The following is a 23,073-nucleotide window of genomic DNA, read 5'->3' on the forward strand; positions in this document are numbered from 1 at the left end:
CCTTAAATCACATATGTATGTATAAAAATGAATAATAGTAGAATATATATATATATATATATATATATATATATATATATATATATATATATATATATATATATATATATTAATTATATACAAAACTACTGCCTTAAGTCACGTTTTACAAACGACGTGGTGCGCCACGACTCAAAAAAGTTGAGGCTTGACATTGCAGTCAAACGTTGTTCATATGTTATAAGTTTTTATTTTTATTTTCTAAAGTAATATTATAATGTTTTAAAATATATCTCATTTATATAAAGGAATCCGAGGCAGTTGTCTACGTTTGGAGAATTTTCCATCAGGAATTGTCAAACATTATCAATCATAGCCTTTGAAAACATTGCATTCCATAGGTGCACGTGAACCTAAGCTCTGAAAGAATGACATTGTCCCCCAGCCCCATCAGAAGAATTTGACCAAACGTGAAAATTATGGAAACTTTCGTAGTTTCAGTGTGAAAATACGACTTTTTTACGTTCTATAGATGGCTTCCATTGGTAATGATTAAAGCTTAATTTTTTTGCATACAAACTAACGTTCCTGTTACATCCCATATATACGTCTTAAATATCTTCTTAGATTGATATATACCACATATCTTTTATTATAGAATATAAATATCTTTCTGTTGGGTTACAAATTACAATGTGCCCCGCAGTGAGTTAAACTTGGATTTTTATAAAGGATCCCACAAAAAGATCATTGATTAATAGATGAAACTTTACGATACGATTAAAGGGATATCGAGAATCATAAAAGTGGAATCCATTTCTTACCATTAAAATACAAGTATAGATGATAACCTCTAGATACCTAACAAAAATTGGAATATAATACACATGATGTGATAAGGTAGTCAACAATCTTATAACAACAAAAAAGAAAAAAAAATACTAATATATTATGATTACTATGACTATGAAGACCCATGTTTTGTGTTCTAGTTTCTTGTTCCAAGACCTCTCTCTCTCTCTCTCTCTCTCTCTCATACCAGAAACAAACGAAGAAGAGTGTCCTGGTGTTTGTCTTGGTGTTGTAACAGCAAATCCCAAGTTTTGTGTCTATGCTGATCCACCAATGAAACCAAAAACACAGAATTAAGAATAAACCCCATTAGCCTAGCTTCTACCAATCAACAAGAACACAAATTAGTTTAAATATATTGTCAAAAGTTTCCCCTTTATATATATTAACCATCCATCTTTTGTTTCCACACTCCCTTTGTTTGTATCTCAAAATGTCAAACATATCAGGAGATGGAGGAGGTAGCTTCTCCTCCGGCAATACTGGTGGTGTTTTGGAAGAAGGTCAACAAAGGCAGACATCAATAGTCAACTCCCAGAGTACATCCACAGCTGCAGATGTTAGATCCACCCCTCAAGAACTTCTTCCAGATTCATCTAAGAAGAAGAAAAGATCCCTACCAGGAACTCCAGGTAAACTTAATTTCTTAATTTCGCAATTCCTTTCTGTTAATTATATAAGTTTCATTGTCAAAAATCGTTGTGGGGTTGCTTTGTAAATATTTCATTATAATTATCATTATCCCTTGATAATATATCTACTCCTATGATCATTGTTTGCCAAGGAATTAATTAGAAATCTTTCAATTTGCTTTTATTTCTTATTGGTTGAAAAGAGAGTTAAAATATTAAAGAAAGATGGTGAATGAATGCATTGTTCAGTAATTTTTAAACTATACTTATCAAACATGAAATATGAATTCAAAAATGATAAATTATTTACATGGTGAATAGTCCAAATTAAACGCATAGATCGGAAATCATTGATATTATGTATGGTTGCTGGGTTGTCAAATAAGAAAAGAGTCTCAATTATTGGTTTATGGATCGCAATAATTGAAGTTCTCTTGCCCTCATCTTTTTCTTCTACTTTTGTTTTTTGCTGCTTCAAGTAATTAAACATATATGTACATGTGTACTGCTCCCATCAACAGTGTTTGTGGATGAGAGTGGGATGGTTGATGCATACTCTTCGCTGACCATTAATATATTTCTTTAATTCTTTTCTTCAATACGTATCCAGTAGAGATATTTGGTATATATCTACCTGTTTCCAAAAAGAGCATTAATTACAAATATTGTTTTAACACATATGTAAATATAATATATATATATATATATATATATATATATATATATGCAGATCCAAGTGCACAAGTTATTGCTTTATCGCCAACGAGTCTCATGGCAAAGAACAAATATGTATGTGAAATATGCAACAAGGGTTTCCAAAGGGATCAAAACCTGCAACTGCATAGGAGAGGCCATAACCTACCATGGAAACTAAGGCAAAGAAGCAGCACCGAAATAATAAAGCGAGTGTATATATGTCCTGAACCCACATGTGTCCACCACAACCCCACTCGTGCATTAGGAGATCTAACAGGAATCAAGAAACATTTTAGCCGGAAACACGGGGAAAAGAAATGGAAATGTGAGAAATGTTCCAAAAGATATGCTGTACAGTGCGACTGGAAGGCTCATTCAAAAATTTGTGGCACCAAAGAGTACAAGTGTGACTGTGGTACCATCTTTTCCAGGTCTGCCGTTCTTCCCTAACCAATTAACCTCATATATGATATATACACCATACATCGTTTTCTTTAATTAACTACGTACGTATATCAATATAATAAACCACCGGCCTCCATACACAGACAAATATTCTTTATATATTCTCAACTGCTGCTTCAAGTACAGGTCCACTTTAAGATTATATATATTTATATATTCCTATTAATTTGTCTTACTTTACTATACTCATGCTCTCTACCTGCTTGCAATAAACAACAACACCTGCAGAGTCATCAAAGTTGGGAAACTAATTTATCTATTTTATTAGTTTTAATTAATATATAGGTTTCACCAATCAACTTGTATGCAACAAAATATTTATGACATGCCACTAGAATGATTGAAGCTCATCATTTTACATATAAACGTTACTGTCAATAATTTCGATATATATATATATATATATATATATATATATATATATATATATATATATATATATATATATATATATACTATCTATTCCATCGTTCCGGTACGTTTCTTCGTCATACCAGTACGTTGAAGGGTTTTACGGCAAAAAGAAAACATATGGTTTAGTGGTGGTTGCGTTAGTTTCGGTGATGGTGGTTTATATATATATATATATATATATATATATATATATATATATATATATATATATATATATATATATATATAATAATCAAATGAGAACACCTAAAAGGTTGAGAACGCGAGAACAAGTATATTCATTTGTGATTCCATGTATTCATTTGTGGAGAAATGATAAATTTTTACGCATAATCAACATGAATATGTTTTTTCTCTTCATTTGAAATTAAAGGCGTAAAAATTTATCATTCCTCCACAAATAAATACATGGAATCACAAATGAATATTCTTTGTTCTCGCGTTCTCAACTTTTTTTGTGTTCTCATTTGATCCTACTCCTATATATATAATCACTTGAGAATATACATATTAATATTAATATATGAAAATAGTTTATATGAATATATGAATATAGTTATTCGCATATGAATATTACATTAATCAGTTGTGCCGATACGCTGGAAGGTTTTGCAACAAATAAAATATATGGCTTACTGGTGGTTGCGGTGGTGGTTGTTTTTATTCGGATATGAATATTACGTTTCTCAGTTACACCCGTGCACATGAGGGTTTTGCGGCATATATATATATATATATATATATATATATATATATATATATATATATATATATATATATATATATATATATATATATATATATATATATATATATAGCCCAGATTTGTTCTCACGTTCTCAATTATATATTTGTTCTCATTTGAACCTAAGTCTATATATATATATATATATATATATATATATATATATATATATATATATATATATATAAGTTAATTTGAGACGAACATAATTGTGTGAGACCGTAAGAGCAAATTTTTTTAGTAATATTATCTAATATTCTATTGTTCGTAAAAATATAATATGCAATATATTTTAACATTATATGTTTTAGAATATTTCAATGTAAAATATGTTAAAATTATTGGCTTAGTATATTACACATATTTAATTTTTATAAATACTAGAATATTATAATATTTGACTAGAAAGAAATGGTCTCACGGTCTTAGAAAATTAGGTCGTCTCACATAAATCTAACTATAATATATATATATATATATATATATATATATATATATATATATATATATATATATATATATATATATATATATGTGTGTGTGTGTGTGTGTGCGCGCGCGCGCGCATCATTATTCAACTAGTCTTTAAATAATATATTAATTTTTTCTTCTGATTTAAATAATATGTAATATTAATTAAAATATCTGAATAGAGGTCCCTTACCGTTAGAGGATTCATACGACCGCACAATACATTCCTAGAGTCACCACTGTGTATAATATTTTGATAATTATTAAAAGGACATGTGCAAAGAGGACTGTTATTCGGTCAATTTAATCGATTATCTGTTTGTCCGGTTCCGTTTAATCGGGTTTTTTTACTCCCAAACTATTAATGTAAACTAAACCAAATAAAGTTTGGTTTAACGGTTCAGTTTTTGGTTAAATCTGAATTACAAAGATATGCATTTTTAGTGTATCTTTTGTATGAAACATGGATATAAGTGTAAAACATAACATTCTCTATATTATTTGGTCGTTAGACAATTTTAGTAAAAAATGTTATGATAAGTAATAACAAAATTTAAATACTTTAAGTGTTATATATTGACATATTATAATTATAATTAGGATTAATGAAAAAAGATAAATTATGACATTGAAAAAGAATAAATGTTTTGCTAGATCACTTGTATCTTTTTCGTGTTCTTTGAAAGTCCAAGTAATGAAAAAAAAATTAAAAAAAAAAAATAGATATGTAGTACGTAATCTTTCATGGATGAATTATTTTTAGATCCTCTCTGTCACCTGAATGTTTGTCTTTCAATTTCAAGAGGAAGGACAAAAGTGTACGTAATTATATAGAGCCCAAGATCACTTTGTGGTTTTTTGAATGTTGGCGTATTATGAAAAGTTGGTAACGAATTTTATGGATATGAATATTAGAAATAAAAATAAAAATAAAAATTTTAAAAAAACTTAAAATGATATATATTTATTGAGTTTATTCGGTTAAACCAAATGGTAGAAATATAAACTTAAACGAAAAGTCAAATTTAACCATTGTTTTAATCAAAACTTATTCGGCTCGGACGATTTATTCGGTTTGGACGATTTATTCTATTTCGTTCTTTTTAAACACCTGTTTTAACCATCGTTTTACAACCCTAAGCACTTCCACCGTTTATTTTTCAAAATGACATGCTAAAAAAATGTTTCAAACATCAGTTATAAATGAAAAGTCAAATTAAAATGGTATCCTATTAGGTCGGTCTATTTACAAAATAACAATATACTTGTTTAATGTTATTATTTTATTATGTTTATTTATTAAGTTTGTATACTACTTTATTTAATTATTTTCCAAATATATTAATACATCAAAATTATTTAATATATGATGAAATTAATGGTGTCATTTAATTATGAAAAAAAAATGATTTTATTGGGTAAATATTTAAATAAAATTTTTGTATATATTTAGTTATTTTTTAACTTTTTTATACTATTTACTATTAAATTTAAATTTGTTATTCAAAACAATATCATTTTAGACATGCTATTTTAGGTATATCTAGTTTATATGTTCAAATAATATAATTAAACTCATATTTAATTTTCAAATTATACCATTAAATTTATACTTTTATATATACGGATTACCATTAAACTAGCTTGTATACACATTCATGAATTTTCATCTTTTCCGACCATCTTCATTTGTTTGATTATCATTATACCCACATATAATTTCTTCTTCTCCCATCTAGTAAAAACACATTACACCTCTCTTATTATCACTAACATCATTTCTAGCACAACTCATACATTTCCCTTTTCGCTCTTTCTCCTATAACTTTGCAAAAACCACACACATACATTCTCTCTCTCTCTCTCTCTCTCTCTCTCTCTCTCTCTCTCTCTCTCTCTCTCTCTCTCTCTCTCTCTCTCTCATCATGTGCCAACATTGACCACCTCTGCTTAAGGATCCAATGTGGTGTTGCTTGTTGTATGTGGATGTTTGTGGTGCGAATGGAAATGATGTAAGGAAGTGTTTGGTGTCAGAGGTAGATGGTAACGGTGTGAGGTGGACGGTGGTTGTAGGGGGATAATCTTGTCAAAAAAAGATGATCGATAAAATGTGTACAAAGTTATTTTCTTTTTAATTAATTGTTAAGTTTGTAAACCACATACATGCTTCAATGACGTCATCCATACCATTTTGTGGATGTTGTGGTAGTATTGTAATGTTACGAACTTTAACGACGTTAAATCTAGTAAGGGATTTCTTATTGAATCGGTATTTCATTTGCATTCAATTAGGTGGCTTTTATCATATTATTTGTTAGAGCAACTTCAATGGTTAATCTATACTAACACTTCAAATTAATGTCCATCATTCTATTAATTTTAACTTATAATTATATAACATATCTAATGATTAACCTATTCCAATAGTTTTTCCTTTAATTTTACATAATCTATCTTTATCTATTTAAAATGTTATATCAAATCTTCTCCATTTAATTAGTCATTTAAACACACATCGTATTTCGTAGACATTGAATGTAACAAACAAATAAAAATATATATAAAAGTATACTAGTTCTTTATTTTATTAACGTAAAATACAAAAAAAATCTTAGTTATAAAAAAACTAAAAATACTATTTAATCGTTAAAAATTTATATTTTATAAATAAAATATCATTAAATACTTGATAGAAATATTTAACTAGCAAATAAATTAAAAAAGAAATTAAATTAAAATATAATTAATAGGTCAAATGAAATATGATTTGAAGATGATGAGGATAAATATATCAAAACATAAAAGTATATTGACCATTAAATATATATCGACTATTCTATATATATTGATTGATAAATAGAAAAAATAAAATAATCTATTAGCTTATTAGCTCCAACGGTAATAAGTTATAGGCAAAATAAAACAAATTATAATAAGCTACAAAATAAATTTCATTGGAGATGTTTTTATATCTTTAGAGCTTTAGTTTCCTGCCATGGTTTTAATATACATAAATTAGTTAAAAAGCTTAAATAAATCAGTAATTAATAATTTGATGATCGGTGTTTGTGGTTTACCAAAAAAATGCAGTTTGAGTCCATTTATTTTTGTCTTCATGATCAGTCCAAAATTGAAACTTTCATGTAGATTTGGTTCATCGATTTTACTGGACATCCAAAATATTTGTTAAGTCTCACACCTCCTTAAAAGTTAGGGCCATTTTTGTTCTTTGAGGTATTTTTCTCCATTTCTTTCTAGGCCCCATCTCACCCATATATATATATATATATATATATATATATATATATATATATATATATCCATGAACCCTTACACCTCATTCTCGAGTTCAACTTAATGAGAGAAAAGAAAGGAAATTGGTGGAAATGAGAAAAAAATAAAAGAAATTGGTGTTCCTGAGTTTCATTAAAGGAAAGAAGTGGAGGGAAATAGAAGGATCATTTTCCCTCATAACTTTCCTTCCTGTTTGGGAGGATTTAGAAAGAAAAAACAAAATGATTAATTTTCATTCCGCTTCTCTCTAACTCGGGAACACAAAAGAAAATTTTGTTTTCCTTTCCTTTCTCTTATTTTCTCTCCTGACTTTCTTTTCTCTTCTTTTCTTCTCTTTTGTTAAACTCGGTAAGTAGGCATGAAATTCAGAGATAAATTGTATTTATAAAACCAAAGGGAGTGACGGTTTCAGAGAATTCGAACTATAAATCACGCTCACAGTCTTTTTGCTTCAAGGTGTGGATCTTACCTCCATCACGAAGATCGTACTGCAAGAAAGGGAGCTTTCATCTTTGCATCAGTTTTTCAAGGCTTCATCTGATGGATGCTTATGCAAAACATGGATGTTGAGTAGTGGTGGGAGCGGAGGTAATTTGTTGTTGTGGTAGTGGTGGCGATTTATTGTTAGATGGGTGGTGTTCGGTGCTTGGTGGCAGCAATGAATTAGGCCAAGTATGGTGGTTGCCTAGATGGTAACAGATAGAGAGAAGGGTAAGTGACGATGTAGTCTCCTACACGAAGTCATCCCTATCAAGAACCACCTTTAAGTTCATATTCTCCGGCCATGTTACATTCAACCTGCAACACACACCCATAAAACGACATACATACTTGTTTTAAAAACCTGTCAAATCTATCCTCATTTCACCCATATCAATGCTCAAGAAGGCCGATTCATCACTAATATAAGGTATTCATCGGATTCAAGGCTTAATCCTTCTATTCCATATTCGATTTTGGATCCTATGGTTGATGCTTCAGACTCAACGAATGTTATGGGTGAAGAAAACTTTATTAGGGATCCTTTTGGTACTCCTTCCTTGGTAGAGAAATTAGATACACATGTTATTTGTTATTTCATTAGAGGAGGTGCTTCTTTGGTCTTCTGTTTCGATGATTTAGAGATCTTTTTGTACTTTGATTTCACTTATTGGATTCTGTTTCTTGTGTGGAAACATGCAAGAATGGTACCAGAAAAAGGTATAGGATGGGCATCTATTTTTTTCAAAAAAAAGTTCAAGAAATATGAGTTCAACAAGGTATAATTCCTTTTGAGGGTGGGTGTCTCTGAGAGAGAGAGAGAGAGAGAGAGAGAGAGAGAGAGAGAGAGAGAGAGAGAGAGAGAGAGAGAGAGAGAGAGAGAGAGAGAGAGAGAGAGAGAGAGAGAGAGAGAGAGAGAGAGAGAGAGAGAGAGAGAGAGAGAAAGCAGGTCTAGGAAATTAAACAAAAATAAAACAGGATTAAAAAAAACCTGAAAGGGTGCAAATGCCCATGACTTTTAAAGAAATGTGAGACTGAACTGATGTTTTAGATGACCAGTTAAGTCGAAAGACCAAATTTGCATGAACGTTTTAATTTTAGATTGACCGTGCGATAAAAAATATACTCAAACGATATTTTTTGGTTAACCATACAGACCCATTTGCAGTTTACCCTTTTAAATTCAAAATTAAAAAAAATAACTAAAATAAAGAGAAACTACATTGGAGAGTACAATTTAGAGCTAACAACTATAAGCTGCTAATTAGTTTTGTCAAGATGTTATAATAATTTACTTGTCTGTTAGGCTGTGTTGTACTCTTGGTTGCCTTTCTACTTAACGTTTTGTTGGGGATTTTTCTTTTTAATATATAGACGTCATGCTGAAAAAATTGATGAATGTTATGACACATATTTTGAATTAAAAACTAAAATATCATGTATTTTACATAAAAAGATATATATATATATATATATATATATATATATATATATATATATATATATATATATATATTTTAATACATCATATTAGAAAGTCTTAAATTTATTTATATTTCGTCATAAAATAAACATCTAAATAATTTAGATATTAAAATGTTTTTAGTATCTAAATCATTTAGATACTTTAGTATCTAAATTATTTAGATGTTTATTTTATGACGAAATATAAATAAAATATTTTCTATTACTAAAAACTTATATTAAATTTTATGGAGGTGGGTTCATGCATGTGAGAACTATTTTTTTTTGTGACCGTAAAAACGATTATTAGTCACAAGTCAAAAATTTTGAATATATATATATATATATATATATATATATATATATATATATATATATATATATATATATAGGAGGGTTCAATTGAGAAAAAAAAAGTTGAGAATGGGGGAATCATTTTTAACCACATATTTATTTTGCCGCAAAACACTTAGGCGTACCGTCGGAAATGGATAACGGATAAACATATGTTTTCCAACCAAACATGTTTCCTTAAACTATGCTAATCATTACCTTAATATACACAAAAACATACTTTTTTTCGTTTTTTTTATTTTTAGAAAGCCATTATTATCGAAAAATTATTTTAAATATATCAAAATTCATAATTTTTTATTCTCTATAAATAGACATCAATATTGATATACTTTTAAGATAAAATAAAAAATTTATTTTTATTAGAGTTTCAACTCTCGTTATTCATAAGTGAATAAAAAAATATATCAGATTTTTATTACAGTATACTCGTTATTCACTTATTAATAAAACGTATGCGTAACTTTTTTTATAGTTTAAGTATCGTTCATATATGAATATGACACGCAATAAAGTTTTCTTACTTAAAATATATTTTTTACATCATCTTTCATCATATATTATATTTATATATGAATAAAACGTATATTAGTTGTCGTCATATTTTATATTCATATATGAATAAAACATTTATCAAATTTTTGTTACAGTTAATTTGTTATTCATATATGAATAAGTAGTATAAATGATACTTAAACTGTAAAAAAAATTAATTATATATTTTTATTCATAAGTGAATAACGAATGTACTGTAGCAAAAATCTGATGTATTTTTATTCACTTATCAATAACGATAGCTGAAAATATAAAAAAAATAAATTTTTTATTTTATCTTAAAAGTATATCAATATGAATGTCTATTTGTAGAGAATAAAAAATCATGAATTTTGGTATATTTAAAATAATTTTTCGATATAAATAGCTTCTTAAAAATTAAAAAAACAAAAAAAAAACTATGTTTTTATATATATTAAGGTAATGATTAACATAGTTTAAGGAAACATGTTTTGTTGGAAACACATGTGTATTCCTTATCCATTTCCGCTGGTACAACAAAGGCTTTTGCGGCAAAAATAAATGAGTGGCTGAGAACGATTCCCCAATTCTCAACTTTTTTTATTTTCTCAATTGAACTTACCTCTCTCTCTCTCTATATATATATATATATATATATATATATATATATATATATATATATATATATATATATATATATAATAAATTTTCATCACTTTTAAAATTAACATTTTTTTATTATTCATACCAGTATAATTTTATGTAATATTTATATCAGAATATTATGATGTGCATAATTTCAAAATCTTAACAATATTCCAAGTGAAATATTCAAATAGAACGATTTGTTATGATTTTTTTTATTTAGATGTTAAAATTCATGAAAATGATGTGTAATTTTTTATTTTTTGTTTTCGAAAACGTGTGATTGAAAATCATTCACAATATCTTACAAAATTAAGAGTTCTTAAATGAACCAATTAAAGTTCAATTTTCATAATAATTGAGATATTATTATCAACTTCAAAATATATATTAATATGATATATACTAGGAACACGTCCTGAAAAATTTACATATTTTCATTATTTTAAATAGTAATAGCAAAAACCTAACGTGATACAAATAAAAAAGTTGTTCTATTTCATTGATATTTATAATGCAACATGAGATTTTGTTTGGTAGTCAATTTTTAGTAGGGTTATATGATTGAAAGTAAAACTATAAACACTGTATTCTCCACTTCAGATATTAAAAATTGATTAAACATACACTTTACATTAGATTAAATATGTTTGATTTTTGTCATTATTGCCTTTCCACGTCTTCAACTGTGATGGACAATTTATTTACTTTGATTTTTGTTTAATAAAAAGTTTACACACACACACACATATATATATATATATATATATATATATATATATATATATATATATATATATATATATATATATATTGCATACTCAAATAATTGGTTAAAAATTCTTTCTTTCGTGATTTAAATTTGTATACAGAAGGGATAGCTTCATAACTCATAGAGCCTTTTGTGATGCACTTGCTGAAGAAAACAACAAATTAAGCCAAACCATGCAACAAGACCATCATAGCACTCCTAATGATCAACTCAACCAACACATCAATCACACAATATCCATCACTTCACCAGAATTCAGCCATGGTGGTATGCCGGACTCCAAAACCCCATCGGAATTACTGCCTCTGAACATCATGCAAGGTGGTCGTGGCAGCCTATTTGGCAGTAGCCCCAGAAATGGATCGCCTTCTTCTCTCCAGCTAGGCGGATCCACGCTCTCGTCCCCTCTTACTTCAGCCACAGCTTTGTTACAGAAAGCAGCCCAAATGGGAGCTACGTCTAGCAATGGTAGCAATAATATTAATAATAATAATGGTAGCATGAATAACCTTGTTACTACCATGGCACCTCCATCTTTTGGTGGGGGTGGTGCATACAACGGTACTGAGACCCTGATTGACCAGTATCATCCTCATCAATCACATTTAGCTGGGATTATCGGCGGTGGATTCTCAAGCCAGTTCCAAGAAACTTCCATGTCACGGTTCTTTAACCCAAGTATCAATAATGGAGGAGGGCATAGCGATGACGTAGGATTGTACTCGGGGTACATGAACCCTCGGAAAGAGCTCATTATGAACAATAACAACAACAATGTTGGGCATAACGCAAATCCAGGATTGAATGATTCCAACAATCCCTTTTTGAGGTTTAAAATGGACGGGAACGGTGAAAACTTGACCGTTGATTTCTTGGGGGTCGGAGGAATGAGACTCAGAAGTTTTAATGAACAACACCACCAAGGAATGGAAATTTGAAACATTTGATTTTGTTAATAATCGACCACATGCATAGTGCATTATCAAGTGTATAAACAATATTTGTGCATGTCACTCTTTTTGTGTAATATATTGTTATATTCATGAACGATGCTTTCAATCTCGACTTCAACTTAGATAATTTTTGAGTGGTCCTTTAAAGGCTTTTGTAGGAAATATAAAAATGAGCCTAAAAATACAGTTTTTTTTATATAAGCAAAATTTATTAATACTACCATAAATCGATAATTATAATACAAACAATCAAAACAAAAGAATAATAACACAATACATAACCTTACATAGTTACATGAATCGTGAGCTCCTTGCGTTTTTGGAAGCAAACTTGTTCCCCAACTCTTTACAATCAATATTCTTCAATATGTCGTTTTCAATATCATTGTCAATCCATTAAATCTTTATTATGATATTATGAACCGTAAGCAAGACTATAACAATTTCAATTTTGAGAAACCTCTTTCTATAGACACTATTGTTATTGGAATAGTCAACAAGACGTTTTATGCAACAAATGCATTAAGAAAACAATAGACTTTTTCATATATTCTAAAACATCGGTGGGGTTGGTAGTTTCAATTGGTAAGAATTTATCAAGAAACTAACTCCAGACTGTTAATTGGTTTCAAAATATGATCGTTCACCATACTTCAGTGTAGGTTTCAAATGACTACAACACAACTTAAATTTTGTCATCGAATTACTTAAATTTTTAAGGAAACAAAAAAATGAAATTCTTTTCATACTCTTTGTAGTGTTCAAATCTCATTTTCAGTGATGCACGTGCTTGATCTACAATATATAAAAAATAAATAAGTTTACAATTCTCTTCGGCTATAAGTACGACATCATGATTACTTGAATTCTCATCAAATTGTTTTTTTCTATGAACGGGGCGTTTTTGAAGGAATACATTATCAATTGAAAGTTTTGTAACATTATCAGTCGCCCTAGAGAACCATGTTTCTCCAAACTCATTGAACTATTCAACCAAGTTCACCATGCGTAATATTTGATACCAAATGATTATTGATACCAAAATTGAGGTAATTTCTAGTCATTAAATGTTTTATTATGAAGTGAGTGGCCAAGTGTCATAAAATGAAACTTTAAATGTTAGATTATTGTAACATCCCGACTCCCAGGTATAAAATTTATATATATTTATGAGTTGATTGAGCAACTCGACGAGTTGGATGCCCCAACTCGTCGAGTAGAGACGGATTTGGCCACGTGGGTTTTATGACCAACTCGACGAGTCGGGGGGACCAACTCAACGAGTTGGCGCTGTGAGAGGAAACCCTAAATCTCCGGGGTTTGGTCCTATTTAAAGGACCTTAAGCCATCATTTCTACCTCACCAGCTACCTTACTCCCCTGTGTGAAACCCTAATCGTCCATATTGATCTAAGAGAGAAAGAGAGCTAATCTTTGGGCATTTTAGTACACTTTTGGAAGAGAAGAGAAGAGTATCAAAGCAAGGAACGAGAAGGGACTGTTGGATCTGGTGTTATTTCATCTATAGCTTCGGTCGAAGGTAAAAAGTCTCCACCTTGCTCATTAGTTTGATTAGATCTCATTGTATGGAGTTTTAGGGCTTATTCCATCTTTCCTTGAGGCTTTGAGTGTGTTGAGCTTACCAAGAGATTGAGACTTCAGATCTGGACCTTGTGAGGTCCCAGAGTCCAAAGGTCCCAGCTTTATCCAACTAATAGAAGAGCTTTTATGATTAAGACCCTAAATGGAGCTTGTTTTGGCATTTCAAGCCCCAAGTGCCATGCATGGACGTAAAGATTGTAGCTTTATGTAGTATCTCAGCCTTGGGAGGCTAGATCTAGAGTTTGGGGTTGTAAATTTTCCTTAAAACGTTTGAATGAGAAAAGGGTCTGAAGGGACTCGACGAGTCTATAAGTCCCTAATCTACTTGTGTATCAATCAGATCCAATTGATGGTGTGGAATCCCAATCAATTGGATGATGTCAGATCAAAATAGAAGAGAAGGAAAAGAAGAAGATGATGAATCTTGTATGTATTGATATGAATGAAGATCCGGATACAAGATTCACACACACTAACACACACTCTCTTTTCTCTCTATTCCGTACACTCCTTTTCTGTTCATCTATCTGTTCCTCACACCCCTCACCCCTATATATATACATGAGAAACATGGGCCGTAAATGGGTTTACGGCCGGGCCGTAAACAAGGTTTACGGCCGTAAACCTGTTTACGGCCGTAAACACCTCCCTGGCCGTAAACCTGACCGTAAACTCATAAAATATTACAGAAAATAACAATCAACTAGAAAAGCAAAGTATAAACCAATATTTTGACCCAACAATCTCCCCCCTTGGTTTATAGCTTTCTTTTCTAAATTGACCCAACAAGCTCCCCTAAAAAGTAGCTGGCTTTTCTTGTTAATCTTCATTGGGAGCTTGGCTTCAGCATTAATCTTCAAATTCTTCACAGCTTCAAGATGAACTTGATGAATCTTCAATGAATGACTTCATCTTGAGCATTTGGGCTTTTCTTCAGAATTTGACATTGAACGCACATTGGGTGAGGATGCTTCTTGTACTGATTCTTGAAAGATAGCGCTTTCAGCTTGAGAATCTTCAGAGAGAATATCAGAGAGAACAAATCTTCTGGATCACTTCAGCAGGTTCAAGATAGCAGCATACTGATTGAGGAGGCTTCAATGCAATCTGTCACATAATCTTCAAGTACAGCTTCACCTTGCTACTAGGGTTGAAAGATTGAATGTTGAAAGAATAATCTTCATTTCTTGCTCCTTCGAATGAGAATTCTTCGATGCTCACGGATGAAGCCTTGGCTCAGAAATTTTCGACACAAACTCCATGAGTTTCATCTTCACCTGAATTCACTATTCAAGACAAAACAAAACTAAAAGAAAATTTTAGCACACAATATTTTTGGATTTTTCATATTTTCTGAAAAAGAAATAAAACAGAAATAACACTATTTTTGGATTTTTAATTTTCTGATTTTTGTTTGGTTTTTAAAATTTTTAATTCTCCCCTAATATTTAAATTAGAAGAAACTATGAACAAATTTAACAAAAATAAAATGATATCTAACTTTAAGAGTGATTTGGGATCAAAGTTTTTAGACAGCCTTTATCCGTTTATCAGTACCTCTCTCTTCATGAATAGATCTGGTCAATCGCCGGTATTGTGGTCCACTTAAACACGAGAGATTGTGACAAAATTAGGACATACTATAAGTGACAAGAGAATGTGATCTTATGTTCCTAGATAATATTCCTAAAAGACCATTCAGCTGACGACGACCAAAGATATTGTTGTCCACCTAAATTGAGCAGCGAGATCTACACACAACCTAGTGATTGTTCAATTTTAAATGTACTAGAACATGTTTCCCGCTTCCTGACATACCCCAATAATCAGGAACTTCCAAAGTACTCCTTACTTTAGGTGAGGAGACAATTATTATGAGAAAAGTCAGATTTAGAGTGCATATGCTATACACCCAGGTCGGATCTCTTCCAATCTCGCAGAGGGTGAAACATATGACTAACCAGATTTAGAGGGATTGAGAAGTAGAATGGTGCATATGTTGTGTACCAGGTCGGATGTATTTCAATCACGCAAAAGAGACATCATATGACTAACAGACAGGAAGAATTGCATATATAGAAGATGTAGAGAAATAGAATTGCATATGTTGCAGTCCAGGTCGGATGTATTTCAATCATGCAGAGGAGGCAACATATGACTAACAGAAAGAAAGCAAGAAAATAATTTCCTACAGACCTACTTTATCGGAATTCCCCAGTCGCCCCATAAATACCGGAATTAAGGACAGAGTCCGTACATCGAGGAAGAGTTAAACCACAGCTCTAGATACGGATTATTTTAGTGTGACTGGTGGATTATCATGTATATCTCCCTGCTCAACCTATCTCAGCGTCGTATTGTCAGGCTAAATGGATTTAACTAGGTCAAGATTTGTCAAGTCTTTGAATTCCTAAAGTTCAACTCTGCCTAGTCAAGTCCATTTTAATCTCTCGTGCCTACCAGCGCATCGAACACAGAGCCTAGACAATTCAGATTTAGTCCCTTACACAGATTCAGATTGCCTGTTATCACATGATTATATCACTTCCCATAACATCTCCCTCAAGAACATTTCATTAACAACATTTTTTTGATTTTCTGATTTTTTTAATGTTTTTGGATTTTTGAAATTTTGAAATTTTTGTTTTGTTTTTATTTCTCCCCCTAAATTTATGCATAGGAGAGAAACGAAAGTAAATGCGCAAATTTAAACTATCCTAAAACAAAAATTAGTCTTTAAAGCGAATCAACTTAAGAAAAACTCAGGAGTATAGAGAAGAAAACTCAAACCGTAAGTCACTGATTGAATTTCCATCCAGAAGGTCTGAGAACAGCACGCGTAATCTCAGAATAGATCCAAAAATTCTTCATGTCATTAAGCACTAACCCCATGTGATCCTCTCCTTCCTTCCTTTCTCCTATAAATGACACATACTCTCAAACAAAGGTCTGAATGTTGTACAGTTGAGAGATGTCCCCTATCATGTGCCTGGAACAGCCACTACCAACAAACCGAAGTCTGATGATATGCCTCCATAGCTGCTCCGACACAGAGCTGGATCAGTTGGTCTTTGGAACCCAGTCCATTTTGAAACTGGGTTGACCTTTGTCATCCTTGCAAGGAACATTCTCCCATGACATGTCATGTTTATCATAAACAGAAGATGTAGAAATATTAGAGTCATTAGTTGATTTGGGAGATTAAGCTTTCGGAACCCATTTGTAGTTGGGTTTGACCCAGTTCTTTTTCGATCTGATGGGTGGCTCAGTACTTGCTTTTGATCTTGATGTCGGCCGTTGAGATGACTTTGACCTAACCGGTCTTTGTTTCACTGGAGCATCTCTTGGATTGGGCTTCTTGGCCGGCATTCCCTTCTTGCCCTTGGGATTCGGATTCTTGGCCTTGTGGGTTTGATTCTTGGCCTTCTGCCCGTTCCAGTCATCATGGTCTGAACGTGACCTTGAGGGGTTTCTTTTGGAGTATCTCCCTCTTGGCGCGTTCTGCCACCCTTGTGCGTAGTAGGGAACGTACGCGTGATTTGGACAATTTCTGGCAATGTGTCCAGGTGTTCCACAGTGAAAGCAAGTCTGCTTCTTCACGTAGGATTTGTTTCTTCCTGCCCCTGGTGGCGTATCCTTGCCTTGTCTCTTATTGTTCCCACAAGCACAATTACAACAGGCACTCTGTTTCACTGGAATTGGTGGCCTGTATTTCTCAACGGCAGGTTTGTTAGGAGTAACAGAATTCGAAGCAACAGATTCTGAGTTCAAGGAGTCATTGGTTTGTTCAGTAGTGTTCTCCTTGTTCTCATCTTCTGCTACTTTACCTGCACATGAAGTAGAAACATTAGTATTTTCAAACAAATCATCAAATATGTCAAAAAAAATTAACTCAACATGATCCGATGCAGAAGCATCACAAGATGTATCATCAATTTTAACATCAGAAACAATAGAGTTTTCATTCGAAACAGAAACATCAGGTTCGGACTCAGTTTTGTTATCAGAAACAGATCCTTCAACTTCGTGCTTTGACTGATCTAAGGATTGATCTGCAGGGGAAGTAGAAACGTTAGTACATTCAACATTAATAAATCCTCTTGAAACAAAACCAGATGGCTTGCCATAAACCATGAATGGTTCGTTGGCAATCTCCTCTTTAGACAAGGGTTGATACTGATATGTATGATTAAAAGGAGGAGGTACATTATCGTATCCTAAACCCTTTTGCTGGTTTCATTTGAACTACATGCAATGGTCAATCATGTTGGCAACTACCTCGCTTGATACATCAAATCTTCTAAAATCAAAATTTGCAGTTTCAAATTGTCTCTTTAATGTATCAAGCTCAGTAATTAACTCATAATTCTGTCTCTTGATGTAATCATAATTTTCACATTTTTCACTGTATTCCTGCTGAATTCTCTTAAAGTTCTTTATTTTTGTTTCTAATTGGGCCTTTAGGGGTTTCTGTCCTCTCCTGAGTTGATAACCTTCATATCTCAGGTCCTCAACTTCTCTTTTTAATAAATCAATTTGTTCCCGAAGAAATTTAATCGTATCATCACAAGATGGAGTACATGAAACTTCATTGACCGGGATGTTTGCGGAACTCATTGTTTTTCCACACTTCAAAGCGTCAAGTTTTCTTCAATTACAGCAGCAAGACTAAGATGATTGAGATCTTTTGTCTTCTTGATGACAGCCACGTTCATATCTCACGATTTCGGAAGTGAATTCAGCAGCTTTTTGTTTATCTCATATTTAGTTAAGAAGATCCCAGCTATATTCATCACAGTAGTAAGTGTAGTAAATCGCTGCAACTGAGTTTCCAGAGTTTCTCCAGGGATATAATCGAACATGTTGAAATTTTGTCTTAACATCTCCTGACGACTCTCTTTCATGTCTTCAATTCCCGCGTAGACCTCAAAAGCCATTTAAAGCACAACTAGAACTTAAAAGTCAAACCCTTTGACTACAAACCTCAAAAGTCAACCTTAAAAGTCAAATTTAAAAAGTCAAACTTGAAAAGTCAAACTTAAAAGTCAAACCGAAAAGCTAAATTTGAAAATTTAAAAGTTAAATGCGAAAGTCAAAGTTTAAAGTCAAAGGTCAAACTTGGAAGTCAAAGACAAAATTTAAGGTCAAAAGTCAAAATTAAAATTCAAAAATTAAAAACTAAAATTTTTGGTTGAAAATGGAATTTAAAAATAAAAGAAATTGAATTTTTGGGCTAAAAGTGTCAATTTGCGAAATTAGGAACCGAAGGGGAGTCTTTTTGAATTAAAAACGGAAGGGAAGTATCAACAGGTAGCCTAGCTGAGTTGGTTAAGGTGTGAGGCTGATGAATCAAAGGTCGCGGGTTCGATCCTCGGCACTCCCCAAAATCGTTTCCTTATTTTTAATGCGAAGCTAAGATGCGAGGATGCGAGGACGAGGTCCGAACTTCGGACCCTATGCGAGGACGAGGTGCGAGGCGAAGATGCGATGCGAGGACGAGGTGCTAGGATGCTGCTGACCGTAAACGAGACCGAACATGTGCGAGCCGTAAACTCCGAGGGCCGTAATCTCGGACCGCAAAATCCGGCGACCGAAAACTCCGGCAACCGTAAACTCCAGGAAACCCTAGCCGTAAACTCCGCCGCCGACCGTAAACTCCGGCTGTAAACTGTTTCCGGCCGTAAACTCCGGCCGTAAACTCTTCGCAGATTACGTGAAAAACAACGTTTTTCACATCTTTTTGCTCCAAAACTCGATCGAAAACTCGTTTTTATCAAAAACGCGAAGAACAAACCCCCCTTATTTTGCTACAATCTATCCAAAAACACAAGAATCCTTCCAAAATAAGATCAAATAAGCTCCAGATCTGACAAAATTGACTGATACCAATTTTGCTCTGATACCAACTGTAAGGTCCTAGAACGGATCTTTACCAGTGATCAAGCAATCAAACAATCAAAAACAATCAGAATAAGAGTAGAAGAAGAAGATCAATCAAGCTTGCACAAGTTTATTACAGTAAAACGTCTGGTACAACTCGATACAGTGAACCGTGAACTCTGTGGCATCAACAACCTAACAATGAACTAGACAACCTCTATATATAGGGGACTTGGGCCGCAAACAGGGATGTTTACGGTTTAAGTGTTTACGGTTAATGAAGCTGAGTTTACAACCGTAAACTGGGTTTACGGTCGGCAGTAAACTCCCAGAAGTTCTTCGAAAACGCGATTTTGGATTAGATTCAATCCCTTTAACAACGAAAACACCAAAACCAATATCGAACAGTGAAGAGTATACGTTCAAACGACTAAAAACTCGATCGAGTGAAGCTCACCGGTTTAGCTTTGATACCAATTGTAAGTCCCTAATCTACTTGTGTATCAATCAGATCCAATTGATGGTGCGGAATCCCAATCAATTGGATGATGTCAGATCAAAATAGAAGAGAAGGAGAAGAAGAAGATGATGAATCTTGTATGTATTGAGATGAATGAAGATCCGGATACAAGATTCACACACACTAACACACACTCTCTTTTCTCTCTATTCCGTACACTCCTTTTCTGTTCATCTATCTGTTCTTCACACCCCTCACCCCTATATATACATGAGAAACATGGGCCGTAAATGGGTTTACGGCCGGGCCGTAAACCTGTTTACGGCCGTAAACACCTCCCTGGCCGTAAACCTGACCGTAAATGTAACACCCCAAATTTCTAATGTTCAATGAAGGGCCAAAAGTGTAAATTTAGGAAAGGAACTCGATGAGTAGGTCCGCTTACTCGCGGAGTCGGAGCGGGATTCTGTCGCGGTTTAAGTGGTCAACTCGCCGAGTCGGCGGCTTGGACTCGACGAGTTGGTGCTGAAGAGAGAAAACCCTAATCCCAGGGGTTGTGCCCTATATAAAGCACATTATAACCCACCCTCAGCTCTTTGCTACCCTTTTGAGATCCAGAAACCCTAAATCATGAGTGAGAGCCCTTGGAAGGAATTTGGAGCCTTGATAAGTGATTTTGGGTGGAAAGGGGCTTGAAGATCAAGAGGTTTGCTGCAAGGAGGGGTGTCGATCCGGGATCTACTTCAGTTGGAGCTTATATTGGAGGTAATAATCTGTTGCTTGGACTCTTTTGCATTTAGATCTATTATCATGTGAGATTTGGGGCATTTTTCGTATGATTAAGAGCTATTTCGAGTTAGAGGCTTAGATCTGAGGTTGCTACTTCAGATCTAGGCTTGTGATGGTCCATAATGTCATAAAGCTTCTGTCTAAGAGTTATTGGTGAAGCCCCTTTGTCATAAACACAAGCCCTAGAGTGTTTTGGGCTTATATCTCCTTGGTTTCACGTAAAGTTTGCAACTTTATGTGAGGGTTAGGCTGTAGAAGAGTGGATCTATGGATTGAAGCCCCTGCATGGATCGAGAAGCCTCTGTACGGATTGAGAACTGAATGGACTCGGCGAGTCACATGGGTGTACTCGACGAGTTGTATGAACAGGTGCATAGACTCGGCGAGTTGGAAGAACAACTCGGCGAGTCTGTTGAAGATTGCCTTAGACTCGGCGAGTCTGGTCGCTGAACCCAACCTCTTTTGATTAAAGCCTTGGATTAAGTGAGTCGGTCGGCGACTCAGTGAGTCGGAAAGGATGGGACTCAGAGATCGTTGGACTCGGCGAGTCTTGGGGCGACTCGGCGAGTTAAGTTGTGTTATGAGAGTTTTATGGGAATGGGGACTCGGCAAGTCAACGGGTTGACTCGGCGAGTAGAATCAACCAGGAAGGTTGACTTTGACTGAGGACTTTGACTTTGACCAATAGTTGACCAGTTTGACTTCCAAGGGTATTTTGGTAATTCTGGTATTTATGGAATTGGTTCTTTGGTAGTGTTCTGTGATGAAGTTCGTGTCGTGGTCGGAGCAGCTTGGTCTTATCTCTTCAGTCGGCAATTGCAGGTGAGTTATCCTCACTATATCAATAGGGTCTAAGGCACCAAGGCCGACCCTTTTAGTTGTTATCTTGGTTACAGTACGCTACATGTTGTTATGATATGATAGATCGGTATCCGGATAGACAGTATGTTGTCATGCTCTTATGATCCATAGGATTGGTATGTTAGTGACCTGGTTAGGTCGGTGTTTTGGTTATGAGAGATTACTATGATCGATGATTTGTGAGATAGTTATATCTGATATCTGTACGTGTACTGTTTGATGTGCTTATTGATCTGATTAGATCAGCGTCCTGGTAATTAGGACAGTACTATGTTAGTGACCTGGTTTAGGTCGGTATCCTGGTATATAGGATGATGCTATGTTAGTGACCGGTTAGGTCGGTATCCTGGTTAGGATGTTGCTATGCTTTATGATCTGCTAGATCGATTTGTTTGTCTATGGACTGTTATGTGATTACCTGTTATATGTGCACATGGTTATTTGATTGATGTTTGGGTTGAGGCGGTCCTGCTTTGTGCTGAAGGCCAACATACCCTACGAGCGGTCCGGATAGATTGTAGGCCCGTATGGCGGTCTAGTCATACCGAAGGATCGAGATAGATCCAGATAGACTGAAGGCCCGGTGCGGGCGGTCCAGTCATACCGTAGACTCAGAGAGTGGACCAGGTGGACTGAAGGCCTGTTAAGGGCGGACCAGTCACACTGCAGACTTGAGAGGCATGGCTGTTCTGTATTGTGATATGATATGATTATGGTTGTATGTGGTTGGTATTTTGGGGGAAACTCACT

General features: G+C 33.4%; 1 protein-coding gene across 1 annotated transcript; it reads left to right on the forward strand.

Annotated features, from left to right (window-relative positions):
• Window positions 1-924: 924 nt before the first annotated feature.
• On the forward strand, window positions 925-12,838 carry LOC145137929 (zinc finger protein GAI-ASSOCIATED FACTOR 1-like). The gene is made up of 3 exons (XM_079072069.1): window positions 925-1,463; window positions 2,194-2,590; window positions 11,880-12,838. The coding sequence occupies exons 1-3, from the start codon at window positions 1,265-1,267 to the stop codon at window positions 12,715-12,717; spliced, it is 1,434 nt and encodes a 477-aa protein (XP_078928195.1). The 5' UTR covers window positions 925-1,264; the 3' UTR covers window positions 12,718-12,838.
• The last annotated feature ends 10,235 nt before the right edge of the window (window positions 12,839-23,073 follow it).

This window comes from Lactuca virosa, chromosome 9, assembly GCF_052849685.1.
Source record: "Lactuca virosa cultivar CGN04683 chromosome 9, Lactuca_virosa_CGN04683_v6, whole genome shotgun sequence".
Classification (NCBI taxonomy): domain Eukaryota; kingdom Viridiplantae; phylum Streptophyta; class Magnoliopsida; order Asterales; family Asteraceae; genus Lactuca; species Lactuca virosa.

What these genes read in the sequence shown, in the direction of transcription:
- LOC145137929 (XM_079072069.1), top strand. Translation starts at nt 1,265, where the DNA reads ATGTCAAACATATCAGGAGATGGAGGAGGTAGCTTCTCCTCCGGCAAT. An exon ending in ATCCCTACCAGGAACTCCAG is followed by an intron (nt 1,464 to 2,193) that starts GTAAACTTAATT and finishes ATATATATGCAG; the next exon opens with ATCCAAGTGCACAAGTTATT. An exon ending in TGTGGTACCATCTTTTCCAG is followed by an intron (nt 2,591 to 11,879) that starts GTCTGCCGTTCT and finishes ATTTGTATACAG; the next exon opens with AAGGGATAGCTTCATAACTC.